Source organism: Schistocerca gregaria, chromosome 2, assembly GCF_023897955.1.
Source record: "Schistocerca gregaria isolate iqSchGreg1 chromosome 2, iqSchGreg1.2, whole genome shotgun sequence".
Lineage (NCBI taxonomy): Eukaryota > Metazoa > Arthropoda > Insecta > Orthoptera > Acrididae > Schistocerca > Schistocerca gregaria.
The window spans coordinates 1,023,695,848-1,023,715,760 of record NC_064921.1 but is presented as its reverse complement, the minus strand read 5'-3'; the positions used below and the strand labels follow the sequence as shown (position 1 = coordinate 1,023,715,760).

The 19,913-nt window shown below is 36.3% G+C and overlaps 1 protein-coding gene across 2 annotated transcripts in view; it reads left to right on the top strand.

Moving 5' to 3' along the window:
- Positions 1–17,223, top strand: part of LOC126335532 (E3 ubiquitin-protein ligase SMURF1) — a 187,480-nt gene extending 170,257 nt beyond the window's left edge. For both annotated transcript variants that reach the window (XM_049998905.1, XM_049998906.1), the window contains 2 exons: positions 9,666–9,804; positions 14,121–17,223. In XM_049998905.1, coding sequence (XP_049854862.1) covers positions 9,666–9,804; positions 14,121–14,305 — 324 coding nt within the window. In that variant the 3' untranslated portion in view covers positions 14,306–17,223. The remainder of the gene's footprint in view (positions 1–9,665; positions 9,805–14,120) is intronic.
- Positions 17,224–19,913: the final 2,690 nt, after the last annotated feature.

The following is a 19,913-nucleotide window of genomic DNA, read 5'->3' as shown; positions in this document are numbered from 1 at the left end:
GATAGCTGGATTCCAAAATTTTTGTGAAGCACGCCATTTGTGTTCTTATGGAGATATTTCCATAGCAGCTTTAATACCGTAAAAAATATTTCTTGATATCTAACCGAGGCATGAAATACCAATTTTTCATATACTGAGAAGTTGTGACGAAGCAAGCTGGAATATTTTTACTTCCCCTCTTTGCCATCTGCCTCCTTAAAATTCATTTTTTCATTTTTGAATTAATTACCATTAACATAATATGAGTATTATCTGCATTTTCATTAAAGAGAAAGTTTGGCCCTCAGTTTTAAAGAAGATAACACAAGATCTAATTTTGTGCTTAGTTTTATGTATGTATTTAATTTTCTAATTTATTTTGAGTGCCTAGTTAGTATCTTTTGTTTTTTCGGTGAAATCAGTAATTGTTTTGTAACTTAAATTCTATTGTTGATTTATAAACAAACATAAATTCTGTACCAATTATAAACATTTTAGGAGCAATTAATAGTATTCTTAAAGTATTTATTTGGGTCTGTTCGAAAACATGTTAACAAAGCTAGCCCTCAATTAATTCCAAAGTAATTTCCAGTTTTGTCAAAAGTATTGTTTGTGTAACTATATATGTTAATTCCATCATTTAAACAAATAAATCAGCCTAACTCTTGCAGTAAAATAATCTGTTAAAAAGAACCAATGTTTCTATGTATTCAGTTAATTTAATAAGTTAAGTTGAATTGTAATTTCTGTAAATTAAACTTCCAACAATGTGTAGTTTCAGCACCTATGATTGTGATCATATCTAAGGGTCCAATTTTTGGTCCCAAGACAGTTAAGACAGTTAGTCTACAGCCAAGTTTCAGACGACAAACCTGTTTTGGTTAGAACAGCAGCAATGCTTCAACTTAACTGTGAAATAAGTGTTACAAAATTAGGCCATGTGTTAAAAAAAATGAGTGTATGTTCCATACGTACCTGATTATTCCAAAAGAACTGTGAATTACGTGGTTATGTTTGTTACTGCTCATGGAAGTTCAATAGGAAACTATTGTTGCAGTATGTGGAGGTTTGCATGCAAACTAATAATGAGGCTTATCGAAAGCTAAACAATAGTGCACTGGCCATATAACTGTGTATTATTGGGGGATTGTGAACAGTGAAATTAAAGTACTGTGAAATGCAACTGTGCACCTGTCGGCTACATTATTTACACTAGTCAGTGTCAGAATTACAAACCCCATTTTTCAACCAGCGTAGCAACCCAGTATGTCAACACCGAGAGCAAACAAGTGAAGAATTAAAGCGGGCCAGCCATCACAGAGTCAAAAACCAATTGTCTTACATGTCGCCTTAAAAATTCTTTAGTAGTTTCAAAAACGCTTTCACCAACTATTTTACCACCTTAGTGGTTGAATTTCCAAAAATGCTGAAACATACTTTTTTTTATTTTCTAACCGATGAGCCTGATACCAGTTTTTGTAGTTCTAGCTTCAAAATTCCCTCAATAGTGACATACTTTCAAAAAGCCTTCCATCCCCTATTTCACCCTCCTTAGGAGTGGAATTTTGGCAATACTTTCTTAAACATACCTACATTATAAGCTCAACAGCCTCTCCAATCTTCAAGTTTCTAGCCTTAGCGGTTTGGGCTGAGCTATGATGAGTCAGTGAATCAATCTGACTCTTGTTTTACCCCATTAGAGGTTAAATTTTCAAAAACATTGACAACACGTATTTTTTATTTCTTACAGAGAAGACAAATTTAAATGTTCATAGATGTAGCTATAAAAATACTTAAGTAGTTCTTTAATAATTACATTAAAAAAAAAGCTTTCACCCATTATTTCAGCCCCATAAGGTTAAATTTCAAAACCCTTAGGGATGGAATTTCGAAAAATCCCTTCTTAAACAATGTCTACAGTATAAGATGCTCACCTTTTACAAATTTCTATCCTTAGCAGTTTGGACTAGGCGATGAACTGTAAATCAGTTAGAACATTGCTTTTTATACATAGAGATTACAATGTTGCGTGAAAGGAATTCTTATTAATTTGTAGATTGGAACATCATGCCTGAACAGAATCTTAGAAAGGAATGACTTTTACGTTATATTTCTTCAACTGTTTATCAGGTGTTGACGTTACTGCCTGCCCCTCTGCTCCTTGATTTTCAAGGCACTGCCAAGTTGCAAAACCAAAGCATAAGTGACCTTTTTGCAGCAGGTGGATACACTACCACACCTTGGCAATGTTCTGTGCTCTCATGCATTTGTCCAAACCTGCACATTTGTCAATCCAGTGCATGCACAATTGGAAATTATCTACCTACTAACTACGTAAATAACATTTTTCTTAAACATCTTTCAATGGCTTGGGAGGAAGAAGTGAAATGTGTTATTCTAGATGAACAACATGTTGGACTGGCTTAGATGATACCAGATGTGGATTAGGAAATGTCACATCACTCTTTACAGCACAAGCAACTGGAACACAGCTCAGTGAAATGAAAAAAATAATTTAGCAACTACTAAAAAAGTGCTGCTGTTTAATGTTGGCAGTGGCCACAAAGTGCTAGCAGTCCAAAGTATTCAGTTTTCTACTGACTTGTAGACAAGATGGTCACTGAGTGAGACCACGGGTATTTTCTTCATCCGCTAAAAGAACTTATTTAAGAGGAAATAGCTTATTTTTGAAAAATTTCATGTTGTCTGAAGTTCTGATAATTGCAACATAACCCAAAATTTTGCGTGACACAAACACAAAAAATTCTATTAAAGTTTTCTTGATAGTGCAAAATACATTCAACAAAAACAGCTACTAGTTTCATCAGTGTCTATTGTTGCAATGAAAGTGTACTAAACGTTTCTAAATCGTATTTAACTAACACATTCGGTATTGTTTACTAGTTAGTTAGAGGCAATGTAGACCTAAATTTTCATAGTTATAAACATTTAAAAACCTGACCAAACATGCTTGATAATGTAAATTCTCTAAAAGCAAAGTAATTACTTATTCATTCTTCTGTCATTGTATCTCTAAATCAGTACAAAAACAACAACAACTGCACATAAGACCTTGTGTTGTTTTTTTGTTTACATACAGCCAGTCTCACATCCTTGACAAATTTAAAACATTCTTTAAACTTAATTATTCTTTCAAAACTGACCATGAGTGAGAAATGTGGGAGCTGTTATAGGGTAATGAGTAGAGGGATTTGTTGCCAGTCTTGTAGGAAATATTTTCACGGGGGGGGGGGGGGGGGGGGGGCGTACGGGGGTGATGCAGTGGGGAGAATGTTGGAAGAACAGAAGAGGCTCTCTCCTGGAACTGCAAAGTCTGTAGTAGGAACATTTTGATTGGGGAACAGAAAATCTGTTGGATTGGAGGAAGCAAGTAAGAAACTGATAAGGATCAAGGGAGATTGGGGGAGGGGGGGGGGGGGGGTTGGGAACTGGCAATTGGTAAGAGGATAGAAAGAAAGAGAATGTGATCTGACAGTTTTATCAACAACACCAAAAAAGGTTTCTACCATTGCCAGAGCTAAGTGGAGAAGAGCCTCAGGTAAAATGAGGAGCAAGAATTGTGCTACACACTTCAACTGAGGCCAAGAATTCTAGGAATGTACAAAATGTTAGAAAGAAGAAAGTGCTGGTGCTAGTTAGTAGCCATGGGTGAGATGTAGGCCCACAGTCACAGGAAAGTTTAGGGGCAGCGCACCAGGCCACCAGTATCTACAAGCCAAAAGCAGGGCTGAGTCATGTGAGATGTAGGACCTTTATGTAAGAACTTTACAAAAGAGGACCATGTAGTGATAGTGGGTGGGACGGGAAACAGTTTGGACAGGGTGGGGCATATGACTTAGGTGGTGACCTCGACAAGATCACTTTCCTCACTCATGGCACCAACGTACACTTTGTTGAGCTGTTCCAGCATTATGATCTACCACACCTTGATGGAGCTGTGAGGCTAATCAATGTGGGGTGAGGGATGGCTCTGAGGGCAGCCAGTTATGCTCATGTTTCTACAACAAATGGGATTTCACTAGGCATGGCCTCAACAGGACTGGGATGGAAAGATTGACCAGCTGATTCATGAAAGTATAGGGGGTGGATCTCGGGCCACACACGATCAAATACCTGTTGGCATGGATAGGAGAAGTAGGTCTTTTTTAGGATAAATCCAGACAACAGGTTCCGCTGCCTAAAGAATATCTCCACCAGTTCATCAATACTGAAACAGCCACTCACAAGAGAGATTTTAACACTTCAAATATCACACATACCACTTGTCACAAAGGAAAACAAACCATTGGAAAGAGTAACATGGGGCATTTCACAGACTTAAGTCATCCATCAAAACATGCAATCAATAAAAAATAAAATACAACTATTAGAAGTTGCGCTCCAATCTTTGAACTGCACAGTAGTTTTTGTTACTGAGCACTGGTGTAGAGACGCAGAAATCCAGCGTGTAGTATTATCATTGTATAAAATGGCAAATTCTTACTGCAGAACTGCTTCAAGAGGGGGAGATCATGCATTTGTATCAGGAAAGGAACACAGTTTAAATCAAGACATGTCCTCAGTACAGTAAGTGAAGACAAACACTTTGAAATATCATCTATTGAATTAGCAGGGCTTGATATCACCAAGAAATTAATAATTTTGTGTTTGTATAGATCTCCCAGTGGTAGTGTAGACACTTTTTTTAATAAATTAACAACAAAGGTTACTACAGTGACTTCGTAAGTAATTGACCATGTTGCCACAAATATGGACAGGGAAAAATGTGATGTAGGTGTAAAAGATCTTGGACTAACAGGCCATCTCTGTCAAATAACAACAGTAAAATTCCATAAACTACTAGCCTACAAACGACATCTATCAGAAATCAAAATAAAAGATTTCTCAAAAGAACTATCAAAACAAAGGTGGGATGAAGTGTATAAGAAAATCAATGTGAATAAGAAATTCTCTAAATTCTCCACATTATTTAAATTGAACTTTGAAAAGGCATTTCCAAAGGTATGCATTTCCCAGAGGATTGGAAAAGGGCGCAGGTCATCCCCGTTTTCAAGAAGGGGCGCCGAACAGTTGTGCAGAACTACAGACCTATATCTCTAATGTCGATCAGTTCTAGACTTTTGGAATACGTGTTATGTTTGAGTATAATGACTTTTCTGGAGACTAGAAATCTACTCTGTAGGAATCTGCATGGGTTTCGAAAAATATGATCGTGTAAAACCCAGTTCGTGCTATTCGTCCACGAGACTCAGAGGGCCATAGACACAGTTTCCGAGGTAGATGCCGTGTTTCTTGACTTCCGCAAGGCATTCGATACAGTTCCCCACAGTCGTTTACTGAACAAAGTAAGAGCATATGGACTATAAGACCAATTGTATGATTGGATTGAAGAGTTCCTAGATAACAGAATGCAGCAATTCATTCTCAATGGAGAGAAGTCTTCTGAAGTAAGAGTGATTTCATGTGTGCCGCAGGGGAGTGTCATAGGACCGTTGCTATTCACAATATACATAAATGACCTTGTGGATTACATCAGAAGCTCACTGAGGCTTTTTGCGGATGATGTTGTGGTATATTGAGAGGTTGTAACAATGTAAAATTGTACTGAAATGCAGGAGGATCTGCAGCGAATTGACGCATGGTGCAGGGAATAGCAATTGAATCTCATTGTAGACAAGTGTAATGTGCTGCAAATACATAGAAAGAAAGATCCCTTATCATTTAGCTACAATATAGCAGGTCAGCAACTGGAAGCAGTTAATTCCATAAATTATCTGGGAGTATGCATTAGGAGTTATTTAAAATGGAATGATCATATAAAGTTCATCGTCGGTAAAGCAGATGCCTGACTGAGATTCATTAGAAGAATCCTAAGGAAATGCAATCCGAAAACAAAGGAAGTAGGTTACAGTACGCTTGTTCACTCACTGCTTGAATACTGCTCAGCATTGTTGTATCTGTACCAGATAGGGTTGATAGGGGGGAGAGGGAGAGAGAGAGAGAGAGAGAGAGAGAGAGAGAGAGAGAGGATCCAACAGTGAGCAGCGCGCTTTGTTACAGGATCCTTTAGTAATCGTGAAAGCGTTACGGATTTGATAGATAATAAACTCCAGTGGAAGACTCTGCAGGAGAGATGCTCAGTAGCTCGGTATGGGCTTTTGTTGAAGTTTCGAGTTTAGGCGCAGTATATTGCTCCCTCCTACATATATGTCGCGAAGAGACCATGAGGATAAAATCAGAGAGATTAGAGCCCACACAGAAGCATACCAACAATCCTTCTTTCCACGAACAATACGAGACTGGAATAGAAGGGAGAACCGATAAGAGGTACTCAGGGTATCCTCCACCACACACCGTCAGGTGGCTTGTGGAGTATGGATGTAGATGTTGATGTATCATCACCACACACAAAGATGGATAACAGCAGGTATTAAGAAGTCCTCCCAAATACTTGAATACCTCAGTTCCATGAAAAAGTCACAATGATCCTGACTTCTTAAATTTCTATCATAGATACAAAAAGATATATAGGAAGGTGCTGATTGCTGCAAAAAAGTAATTTAATGACAAAATAATATATAATGCAGAGATGTCCCATACGAGTTCGGGCATAGTGTGTGCGCTCGCACAGGAAGGTCAGTGGCCGGGAAGCCATATTTTAACTATACATGACGATAGTATCTGTTCCCGAAAGAACAGTTACCGTGGATGACCGTGCAGCTTTGCTAGACTTGGTAGATTAATCTGTCACGAGTAATGAGTATGATGGGCAAACATCTCTTAGGCGCAGTTGAATGTAGTGGTGTGGAGATGTTGGGAATGTGGGTGTCACGGGGAGCGTGCAAGGGATAAGTCCCTGCAGTCGCACTATCCTCTGTGCCCTTGGTGGCTCAGATGGATAGAGCATCTGCCATGTAAGCAGGAGATCACATCAACGCCTGTCAGCAGCTAGGGTGTCCATTTAATTATAATTTCATTTCTAACAAAGCTGCATGGTCATCTGCGGTAATTGTTCTTTCGGGAACAGATACTATCGTCATGTATAATAATGCAGAGAATAAAAGCAAAGCAGTCTGGAATGTTATAAAGAAAGGAAATTGGGAGTGGCAAACACACACAGAATAATATACGGCTTCTAAAACTAAAAAATAGAATGTCAGTAGGCTTAGATGAAGTACCAATGTGTACTAAAACAATGCATAGAGATTATACAAGACCCCTTAACAAATATAATAAATGAATCCTTAAGATCAGGGCATTTCCAGAGCAGTTAAAACAGGCAAGATTTGTACCTTTGCTTAAGAAAGGTAATGCAGAAGACATAGAAAATTGGCTGCCCATTTCCCTGCTGTCACCATTATCAAAAATAATGAAAGAAATTATCAAACAATGGAAAATCCAGGATGGAATGTAACAATACCAGAGAAGGAAGAAAACCACTTCACTGTCCGCCACTCCCACCATACTATCCCTCCCCTCTCCCTGCCCCAGCCTCTTCCTTACCCCCACCCAGTTGCCACTCCCATCATGCACTGGTGCTGCTGCTCACAGTGTGGTTTCAGTTCTCTGAGACTCCAGAGGTGTGTGCAAGTTGCATTTGCATGAGTGTGTATGTACACGTGTGTGTATGTGTGTGTACTCCTGATAAAGGCCTTAATGGCTGAAAGCTGTAATTGTGTGAATCTTTTTGTTGTGCCTATCACGACTCAGCATCTCCACTATATGGTGAGTAGCAACTTTCCTTCTCTGGTATTGATAGAAGCAATTATGAAAGACAGATTAATGAATTACCTGAATAAATTTTATCTTTTAATCGAATTAAAGTTTGGTTTTGAAGTGGCAAGAATACAGTTCACAAAAGTTGTATTTGATGCTCTTGATACAGATGAGTGTGTCACAGGCATATTTTTGGATCTTTCTAATGCCTTTGGTACATAAGAGTGGAAGGTTCTATTAAATAAATTAGAACCATTAGGAACAAGAGGGGTAGCTAATGACTAGTTTTGATCATACCTAGCAGATAGGGTACAAAGAGTAGAGATAACACATTCTTCAAATAAATCGAAACATTTAGTAAAACACGTATCAGAACCAAAATACATTAATATAGGGGTTCCACAAGGTACCATATTAGGACCAATACTATTCCTGATGTACATCAATGACTTTCCCCGTAGTGTTATTGTGCAGAACTTCTCTTCACTGATGACATCAATATTATAGTCACTGAGAAAACAAGAGAACTCCTTGAGAAGAAAGCAAATGAAACTCTCAAAGAAGTTTATGATTGGTTAATAAGAAATAAAGTGACATTGAATATAAAGAAAACTAATGCCATGAATTTCAGTTTAAAGATGGCGAATGACAATGTTAAATTAAATATAGAGGCACCTCTATAGACTGTGTAACAAATGCAAAATTTCTAGGAGTTCTCAGTTGAAGTGGTGTGAACACACAGAGGTACTTGCAAACAGAATGTCATCAGCATGTTATGCCCTTAGAATCCTATCATCAGTGTGTAACATGCAGTGTCTTTTACTTACTCACTGTTCCTATGTACACTCAATGCTTAGCTATGGCATTCTTTTTTGGGGAACATATGAACACCACTTTCAAACTCCAGAAAAGAACCATAAGAATAATAACCAAAAATAGTAGTTGAGCTCATTGGTAAATGTGTTCACATGGTGCAGTGTTTTGAACAAATTTTTACAGTCAGTTGTACACATTAAAACTGACATTGGTAATTACTACACAAACAGCTCTGTCCATGACCATGGAACAAGAGCTAGACTCAACTTACATTTACCAAGAAAAAATAAACATATAACTCAAAATAGCATTTACTACCAGTGAATAAAACTGTACAATAAATTACCAAAACGGATTAAAGAAATTGCGAAAATGCTTATTTAAAAAGGCAGCTAAAAAGTAGCTGTTATACAATACATTTTATACATCGAAGGATTACTTAGCTAAAACAGAGTATGGGTTTGGTAAAAAAAAAAGTTATACAGATTAATAATAATAATAATAATAATAATAATAATAATAATAAAACATCCAACATTCCACATAACATCTACACACTGTTTCTTTCCTTCTTTTTTCGTTTTCTATAAATACTTCCAAGCTATGCATAGCACAATACTGACATCTCTTCCTCTTTCTGAGCTCAACATCTCCCTCATTATTGAGGGATGCTGACTCAGTTTTTCAGGATAGCAAATGAAAAGTTGTGGTACAGAAAATGGCACAGAGATCACCAGTGTGTGTGTGTGTGTGTGTGTGTGTGTGTAGGTACGTACGAATTAGCTTATTTGAAATTGGTATAAACTTGTAAATACTGTGACTACTACTACTACTACTACTACTACTACTAAAACAAGGGACCAGTGCATGTAAGAATAAATTTGCAGGCTATAACGACATAGATTCGGATAGCTGGCCATCCAGCCACTTTGAGTATCTGTCAAGTTCACTTCCAGCCATTTGTGTTACAATACTTATAAGTACTCATATTTACAAATATAAACTGCTTGTAAGTAGCTAATGCTTATGAATGTATTGGCGTCAAGACTTTTTACCCTTTGGTAATTATTAATAAGTGGAGGTTTTCACATGTAAAAATTTTTGAAGAAACATATTTTTTCATATTTTTGCAGCATTGCACTCCTGAAACACCAGTTGTAAAGTGGTTTTGGCAGATCGTTGAAGAATACTCGGAGGAAATGAGGGCAAGACTTCTACAGTTTGTAACAGGAAGTTCTAGGGTTCCATTACAAGGATTTAAAGCTTTGCAAGGTAAAAATAACTTGAAGCAGCTGCATTATAGTTTCCCATTGGTTCTAATAAATGCACCAGGTTAAACTGGAATTTGATCATCCCACATATCATATTGGGAAGCTTTTGTTTATAGACTAGTATTATGATCAGTTTATTTGGACTTAAGAAGCTGCATTCACCAAAATTTCCAAAATGTAACAGGACACATTTTTGTGCCTAGTTTAATGATTGCGATCATCAGCTGCACACTGAGACTACATTTGCCATCATTTTTTGTGCTTATTATATGAAATTCCTTTACTAAAAATTGGATGTTTGCAATTATTGTGTATTTAACATGTACTTGCACATCAACAATTTTGTCTTTTACATTAACACAATACATTATTAACATTTTTGTAATGTTTCCCAAACTGAAACATATATGTTTTAGACACACAGGAATTACAGATATTGGCTGTGAGTGGGCATTGATTTAAATCAGTGGAGAAAGTTGTAAATTTGTGCTGGACCGGGATTCGAACCTGCATCTCATGCATGCTAGGCAGATGCTGTGGCCACTTAGTCATCATCTCTACCACATGAACTACCCTAGAACACCTCTTGTCAAACCCACATCCTCAATTTATCCACACACTACTAATGTAGTGTCCCTTGCCAGTTGTTCTCATTACTTGGGCATTTTGCCAATTCCTGTAAGAGGTCAAACCTAGCATTCGTCCACACTGAAGAGATCATTTGCTCTCCTCATCTCAATTTTGTGTATGTGTTTCACTTGTGTTTGAACGGTTTCTTTGCCTTGTTATTATACGCACTGATACACCCTTCATGTACAGCCTTATTTTATTTCATACATACATCCAGTAAGATACATTGTCTCCGCAATATCCTTTCTTTCAGGAGTGCTAGTTCTGCAAGGGTAGCAGGAGCGCTTCTGTAAAGTTTGGAAGGTAGGAGACGAGATACTGGCAGAAGTAAAGCTGTGAGGATGGGGCGTGAGCTGTGCTAGGGTAACTCAGTTGATAGAGCACTTGCCCGCTAAAGGCAAAGGTCCCGAGTTCGAGTCTCGGTCTGGCACACAGTTTTAATCTGCCAGAAAGTTTCAAGATACATTGTGTAAATTAATATACATTCAAATTTTTGAGATAAATGAAAATTGAAAAATAGAACAAAGGTTCATCAAACAATGCATGGATACATTACTTGAGTAATGCAGAGAAAATTATATAACTGACAGTAGTATATATGGCCGGTATAAGTAAAATGTGTGTAAAGATGTATTTTAAATAGATAAAATGGTGTCAAAGAAGAGCTATGTTAGTCCATAGCCATCTTCTTGCAATTTTTGAGGTACAAAAGTTGTTTTGTGAAATATTCTTGTTATAATAGTGTTTTCCAGAATTGAACTTACTCTTTGAAATTTTAATTATATGAAACTGCTTGGCTTTGAAGTTATAAGGAAAGCATTATGCTATTTGTTCACAAGCTGTGTCTAGATGAACATTTTTTTTTTTTTTTTTTCAGTAGGAAAGGACACTGGCTTATTACAGTTGTCATATAATACATTTGTACACATAGTACAATACTGAAAACGAGCAGGGTGAGGAAGATGTGGATATACATTGGAATCGCCATATTTTACAGGGTCAATGATTGCCACATTCAGTGTGTATAGTACAAAGCCATGAACAGTAATGACCCATTGTGTAAAGCATTTGACCTTACATTAACACAGAAAGTTACCTCAGATTAAGCAGAACTCAGAAATATGCAGTGTATGAAGTTAATCCCAGATTATATCACTGTGTAGTAGTACAGTGGAACCACGCATAGTTCATTCCACACTCTTACTCATAATGCGAAACACTCCTTAAGTGAAACAATTTATCCTATATAAATTAATATAAATGACAATAATGTGTTCCATGCAAAAAAAGTACTAAAGTTTTGTCTTGTTCATGCCATTCATTCAAAGAAAATTATACATACAGTATTATGTACCTTATTATTCATAATACATAACTAATTCTTTTTCATTAGGAAGGCAGGGGGTGGGAGTTAGTTTCCAACTCTTCATTTATAAACAAGGTAGCTTCCACCTTGTCTTTGGCGATACCCAGGTCGGATCTATGGTCTCATCTTCATTTATGTCTATCGTTTGTTGTCTGTTGGCATTATGATTTTATTTATTACATTTCTTTCATTAGTGTTGTCGGGTGTTTTCTCTGGAGTTGATATGGTCGTCTCAGACGAGGTGATGCTTGTATCAAAGTGTCGGGTGATGTAAGAGTATTTCCTGAATTTCTTGTTTTGATTTTCTTGTTAAAAGGCAAACAGTGAAACTTTCCAGATAGACATTCTTCACAAAAGAATGGTGCCACATCAGACACACTTAGTTCTGTTTTGATGCAATTGACAATCAATTCGACATTTATATGACCCAGGTTTTGTTATACATTGTTGACAAATTCACATCACATTGGATGTTTGATACAAATAATGTTCCGCAAATCTTATTTCCTTGTTTTATTGCTTGGGAAAGGACCCATCCATTGCGAAAAATGTGTACAAAATTGACTACAACGCTCACCTCAAAACCTTTCATTGTACAAACACCAACAGGCAACAAATTTTTCCTTATTTTTGGGCCATACAGCATATCATGAATTCATCCGTCCTAATGCCCATTTATAAATTTCTTTATTTTATTTGATCCGATTCCCTTCACTTCGCCTTTAGGAATATCTCCAAGCGAAACTGCAATATTGTGACATTCATGAATTTCACTTGACCATTTCCCCTGAAACATAATGTGCCATGATGTCTTGCTGTCAGTAATCCAAGCAATGTTTATATTAGTATTCAGAACTTTTTCATATGACCCCAATTGGTAACGATGAATGCATTTACTACATTACCTCCATTTTGCTCACTATTTTCATTCTTCTTAGAATGACAGTTTCTCGATGGATGAACTTACATCCTCCAGGCCCAGCAGCTAAATTTTATTCTTGAATTTAACAACTTTATGAAAAGGAAAATTGCCACTCACCATCTAGTGGAGATGCTGAGTTGAGGTAGGCACAACAAAGACTCTGTCATAAGTAAATATTTATCTGTGACAGTCTTTTTGTTGTGCCTGTCTGCGACTCAACATCTCTGCTACATGGTGAGTGGCAACTTTCCTTTTCGTAATATTGTTACGTTCCAGCCTGGATTTTCCATTGTTTGATTTACTCTTGAATTTGCCTGATTTGGTTTCTTCTTCAAGGCCATAAGCTCTTTTTGCAGCCACAAAATGAAGTCACTGCCAAGACATTGTATGCCTCGCCCATCTTATTCAATTCATTTTCTTCGCAGATGAGCTGCTTTTGGAGTTTTAGAATTGTTTGCCGATCCCTGGGCACATTGTTCTAGACTATGGCTAGGACATGGAATTTCATTGGAATATTTCCAAGTATCTTGACCATGATCACTGTGTCTGACACAGTTTCGCTCATGGCCTCGAGTTGACTTGTATTGTTCATGATGATAGTGATATGCCACAACATCTGATCACTCGAGTTTGCATGAAAGAGAATTGTTTACTTTGAATGTATGTTCTTGAATCACGCGCAGTTTCTCCCACATTTCATGAGCAGTAGCAAACATTATCAAAAATTCAAGTTGCAAATAGTTTATCACAATCAAAATGCAGCATGTAGCACGAGCATTGTCTTTTACCCACAGTTGTCAAATTTTGATGCTTTGCTCTCAGGCCATTCACAACATCTCTAATGTCTTAACTGTAAGACTAAGCCCAAATTTGAAATTTCCATAGCTGGAAATCCAATCTGTCAACTTTCATGATGCTTCTAGCGATACCTGCATCTGACATGGCACGAAAATGGAAACACTAAGTGACTCAAATCACATGTCAAACAGAAGATGTAGTAAATTTCTGTGCTGAAAGTTTGTGAGTAAACTGGGTCCAAAATGTATTAAGGTTTATGGAATTCAAACATACAACACAGGATGATTAGGAACAATTTTTATTGTGTCTTAATACAAAAGCAAAATGAACTGAATGATGGACACACGATAAATAGAAAGAAAGAAAGAAAGAAAGAAAGAAGAGAGAGCTACCTCCAAGGAACACCGACTGTGGTGGCATCAGTATCGTATGCTGTGAGTTTTTAAATGTGAAAATAACATTTCAGTTTCAACAAGAACTTTAAAGTAATTCATATTTCACACGATGTTTATGTCGCTCACATATGAACTAATTGCTCTTGATTTGAGATATTGCACATCTAGATATAATTGTGATTAATAGCATATTCTTGTTATTTCAGGTTCAACAGGTGCTGCTGGTCCAAGACTTTTTACAATTCATGTTATAGATGCACCTTTGGAAAATTTACCAAAAGCCCATACATGCTTTAATAGAATTGACATTCCTCCTTATGAATCATATCAGAAAATGTTTGAAAAGCTTACTCAGGCTGTGGAAGAGACATGTGGTTTTGCTGTTGAATGACGTGTTGCATAAAATAGCTTAATTTTAGAGGTTGAGTCAATTTGCACTATTTTTAGATAAATAGTCAAATTTATTGTTTGCACATTGATTTGCACAAAAGGCCTCACAAGTCATTGAAGCTGCATGACACACCTCTGAAAGATTCAGATAAACTGCAAAGCTTCATTGCCGGTGAAATGAAATATTTGGGATCATATGGTTTTGGTATGATCTCTAGTTTCTTTTTAGATACAATTCACTTGTTGTACAGAGTTATTTTGTTGTATGCTGTTGTTAAAATATGCATCACATGGTGTATTATTGAGATTTTTTAACCAATTGTTAAAAACATTGAACCTGTGTCTACTGTGTAGATATAAGCTAGTATTGTTTTCATGGTGTGATTTAAAATCTGCCCATTATATATGTTGCACATTTTATTTTTTAAAAAAAAGGTGGCAGTTGAACTGTCAGCACAAAATTCAACCACCACAGATATGCACATATTGTGTGTTGCTTTAGTATTTATGTTAACAATAATTGCCTTATGTCATTTGTTTAAGATAAGGTTCTTCACAGTATTGTTGTAATTGTAACTAACAGGTAATGCAATTATAAATTAGAGCCGTTTTCCAGTTTGAAGTAGATAGTGTTTGGTTGCTCAGATTTCTCTGATTTAACATTGTACTCTTCTCATGCACACATGCTGCGACATGACTCACAAACAGTGACGCGCTGAAAACCAGATCTGAATGTGCTCTTGCTTCAGTTTTACTCTCAGCAGTTCACCATTGTTTTTTATTATTTCATATTACTGCAGATTGCAGCAGAGATGTCATTCATATTTATTAAATGTTTTTATGGCAGCAGTGGAAATGCCTCATGTAGCACCCTCCAGTATAATGTGACTTCCATGCCTGAACTCCTGATTCGCTAGCTTTTGGAGAACCGGGATCAAGTTTAATATTAGCATTATTCATTTAAAAGTATGTTGACTGTAGAAGGAACCAGTTCTCCACAATGAGGTGGAAAAATTTCATTTAGATCAGATGAGAATAAGATCATTATGCAAACAAAGCCAGTATTATTGGTTGCAGTCCACATAATCCCGTGGTTCTGGAGCAAGAAGTGAAACTCCATATTTATTAACTGTTTGTGCACTCTTACTCTCCAAAAATTTCAGTAAAAACTCTTCATTGGGTGCTCCATTCATTAGACAGTTAGTTCAACATTTTCAGACTCTAACTACCACAGAGAACATAAAGGCCAAATTCATCCCAGTGTGTATACGTCGTCATAAAAACAAGGACCATCATATTCATCTTGAACATAGTGCTTTTTCCTATTTCTGTTGCCCCATTCAATTAAAAGTCAACTGTTTCATATGTATTTAAGTTATCAGGGACATTTTTTATTCTTGATGTTTTGAGGATTGAGTACCTTGCAATACTCATTTTTTGTGTAACTATGTGGTATATCATTTTACAGAGTTACGTAGCATTATTTACGGTCTCTATAAAAATACCTCCTTGTCACTATTATAATTTGTTTCCTAGGAAACTGACAAATAAGTTATAGCTTTAAATGAAAGGAAACAAGAAACAAATTTATCTGTAATGTGGATGGTATTTGTGATCCTGTTGTTAACAACAGTACCAATAGATATGTATTTTTGAGAAACATGGATGCATTTTAGAAAAATGTATAGTTGTTAAAAACTAGAGAACTGTTTTCAAAACCAACTGGAAGTTGTTTCACTCCTTTTCTATATTTTCATAATACTCTGTTGATTTATATACAATTTGCATAACATGCTAATTTTTGAAATGTAAAACCATTATATAATAATGAAAATATTTTTGTACACAGCTATAATGCCTTCAATGTATTGTAGCAAAATCTACATATCATTGTATTCTCTGCAATAGGAAAATTTGTGTGTGCTTTGTGAGAATGGAAGGCATTGTGCAATATTTTATTGCTGTTAAATTTGAAATATTTTATACAGGCCTTAACTCAATAGCTCAGAAGAGCAGTTGTTGAGAAAATGTGGTTATTGTTGCAGAAAGACAATAATAGATGTAGAAAGCACTCCTTCCAATTGGCGTTTTCCTAGATTTTGTATAAGAGAAGTATTGAGAGGCATGTTCCTTATAACAGCAATAGATAAAGTACTTGGTTCCACAAGTACATGGAAGTGTTGTTATTTGTTGCAGAACATAGCATTTTTGTTATGCTTCATCTTTGATTACCAAATTGCTGCAGCACTGATGTTGCAGGATAACTTTTTAGTAGCTAATTTGTAAGCATAAATTTTCTTCCATTTAATTTGTTGTACAGTGACAGGCTGACTGAAAAAAAGATATAATGCTGTTTACTTATAAATCCAGTACAGAAGACATAACAAGAATGTCTAGGAGTCGTTATGAAATGCCACTTAAATACTTTTACAGACCTACATCTGTGCATCAGGCAGTGTGAAGTGAAGGCTGTATAGTATATCAGCATTATTTACATCCCCCTGTACTACTCTTTTTTGGATAGAATCCAGGAAGAATGTGTGTGTGTAAACCCAAATTCATCTAATAATTCTACCACTATTACAGATTATGTATGTGAGAGGAAGTAATTTATCATGATCTTTATGGAATATATGCTGTTGTTGTTTATAAAGTAACACTTTCCATGAAGCATAATAGTTTCCTCTTGGAATTTGTTGAAAATATCTATTATTCTTACACTGTCCAAAAAATTTATTACTGCAAATCAAATTTAGATTTTTTTTGTCTGTACAGATAGGAGATTTAGACAAGTTTTTTATTTATCGAAACAGTCAGTACTCTGATGGTTATAACATGGAAAAGCTGGGCACATTGGTTCAGTTTCATGATAAAAATAATGAGAAGTGATACTAATAAAATGTACCTTACGTTCATTAATATTTCTGCAACACTAAAAACAACTATTATTAATGTCATCGTCAAAATAATTTGTAAGCAATATGCGATATAATCTTTGTTTTCTTGGCTCGATTGATTGAAGTTAGGTTTGGGACTTTTCAGTGTATTTGGCAGTTCACTTTTGTGCATAACGTTTGGCAAATTAGCTAATGCTGTTTCTCAGGTGCTATGAGCAGCTGTCTTATATGTCTAACACTTGGACTCAAACCAGAATATGGACTGACTGTTTCTAGTCCAGCCACTTAGCATACATAAGACTAAGTGCTGCAAGTATTGAAGATGGCAACAAATGGTTCCAAATTTGCTTTCAATATTTCAATAAGTAGGCTAGAAAACTGAAAATATTCCACTGTAAGTAAAAAATAAATGATAGAAAATGTTGTTTTAGAAAATGTAACCCTGTTACATTCATTGAACGGTGTGTGGACTAAAGGTACATTGTCTAGTATGCAACAGCAGCAACAGGAATCCCCTACAGCAAAAGGGGCTGCCTGAGTTTGAGTTTGGGCTGCAATGTGTGACTGGTGTGAATGCCACCACAGCACTGCGCCAGTGATCAGTGCTGCGATGGAAGCCATGCAATGGAGTTGTGTTGTGGCACGATGTCTAGCCAAAGATAACTGCAATTAGACTCTCACACAAGTTAATACTCAGTGTCAGTGTTTTTAGATTTAAAGCACTGTAAGTACAAGAGCCCTTTGTTCCAGCACCTCCACATTTGGAAAACTGCCATTTGGTCCAGAATTCCTTTGCTTGTTCCAAAAGTTTTTCTGTTCAGGGGACTGGGAAATAAATAAGACAAATGCGGACTGTACTACTACCACAATTCTGCCGACTTATTTTTTTGAGACCCTGAAGGAAAATATGAGAGCTGAATAAGAGTCTCCTGTTGCAAAAAACTTGAAGAAAGACAGTTAATTTATTACATAATTATTTGTAAGTCTATATTTCATGGCATCCTAAGAAACACAGAGAAACATTAGGGGCTCATGTCGGAGTAATAGAAGACAAGAAATGCTTGGAACAGGATCAAATGTCTCGGAGAAACCAAATAAATGAATACTGTATGATCACTAGGTTTCCTTGTGTAAAGTTCAACGTAGAGAACATTAAGTAAATTTCTTGATTTTTAAGCATACTGTTTTCATGTGCTTCTTTGCCTTCAAGAAAAATAAATTTGGGTTGTTAAAGAGCATGCAGGAAATGTAATGACAGGTCTAAATTTCATTGATCTGAATGCATTCCTAAAGCAATAGCATTTCAGTCAGTGTTTTATGTGATGTTATTAGACATCTTAATTATGAATTTTCAATTAAATTTCACTTCTGTAGCTTTAATACCTTGGGAGATGGAATTTTTTGCTACTTTGTTAACAGAGCTAAAAAATCCTGCCCCCCCCCCTTTTTTTAAGGTTTCGTTTCTCAAAAAGTGCAACTCCTGCTATAAAATTAATACTACTGTTTTATTGCAGCATAAAAACCACACCAATACTAACTATTCATTTCATAGCCTCTTGAACAGAATTTTTCCCTGATAAATTCAGTGGCAGAATTAGGCAGTTTCATTCCATGATAACTTCCAATTGGCCCAGTTGGATCCATTTTGACTGTACTATTTTTTTTTTCCAATGTTGTATTATTATTTTTGTGATTGCTATGGTGTAATGAAATGGCATTAAAAATTTCGTAGCAGTAGAGCTAGCAGGGAAAGAAAACATGTAACTTAGAAAAACACAGATTTTTTTAGCTCTGTTTACAAAATGTAAAAACATTAAATCTCCAAAGTACTAGAGCCAGAGCAGTAAAATTTTAAATATAAACTCGTAATACAGATCTCTAATAATATCATGTAAAAAACTGACTGAAATATTGTTACTTAGGTGACACATGTGGATTCAGCAAAATTTAAATGTTTCCCGGAACTTTCTGCAAGCACTCTATTGATACATTTAATGAACTAAAACAAGAAATATTGTGTTGCAGATCTGCCTCCAATATGTGACTCTTTCAGTCAGAAGAAAAGACCGACAGTATTGTTTCAAACATTGTAACTGAATCTAGAGGCAATACAGAAGTTATATCCATATTACTAAAGGGAGCGCCTCAGATGAGAGAGATGCAAGCTCCATTATCTGTTTCTGATGGACATACAACTTTCATGCATACAAACAAAGGTCTTGATCCCAGTGGCACAAGGTTATGTAACAGGAAGAAAATGAGGGTGGAAGAAATGATATATCTCCAGCCCGGAGGGGGGAGGGGTGTGTGTGTGTGGGGGGGGGGGGGGGGGGGAGACAGACTTGATTTCTACTGGGCATGGCTATGGCTATGAGAACAGCCTGCTCCACTATTTCGGTTGAGTCAAAAAAGCTTATGGAATAAAGGAATGAAATGACAGATAAAAACTAAAAACTAGAGGTTTAAGAGTGTGTCAGAACAGACTGACATTATTTGAGGCTGATGAGCTCAGGGACATTATGTATTTCCTTGTAATATAAAATTAAAATGTTTAATTTTTAACAACATATATTTTAAGGAATGCAATTTATATTAAGTTCTCTCCACCTCTGTTGCTGTAGACATGTCAATGCTGGGAGAGTAAATAAGGACTTACCACAGTGATTCAGTACTATGCAGAAGTTATTACCAACATAATATGCAAGAGCATTA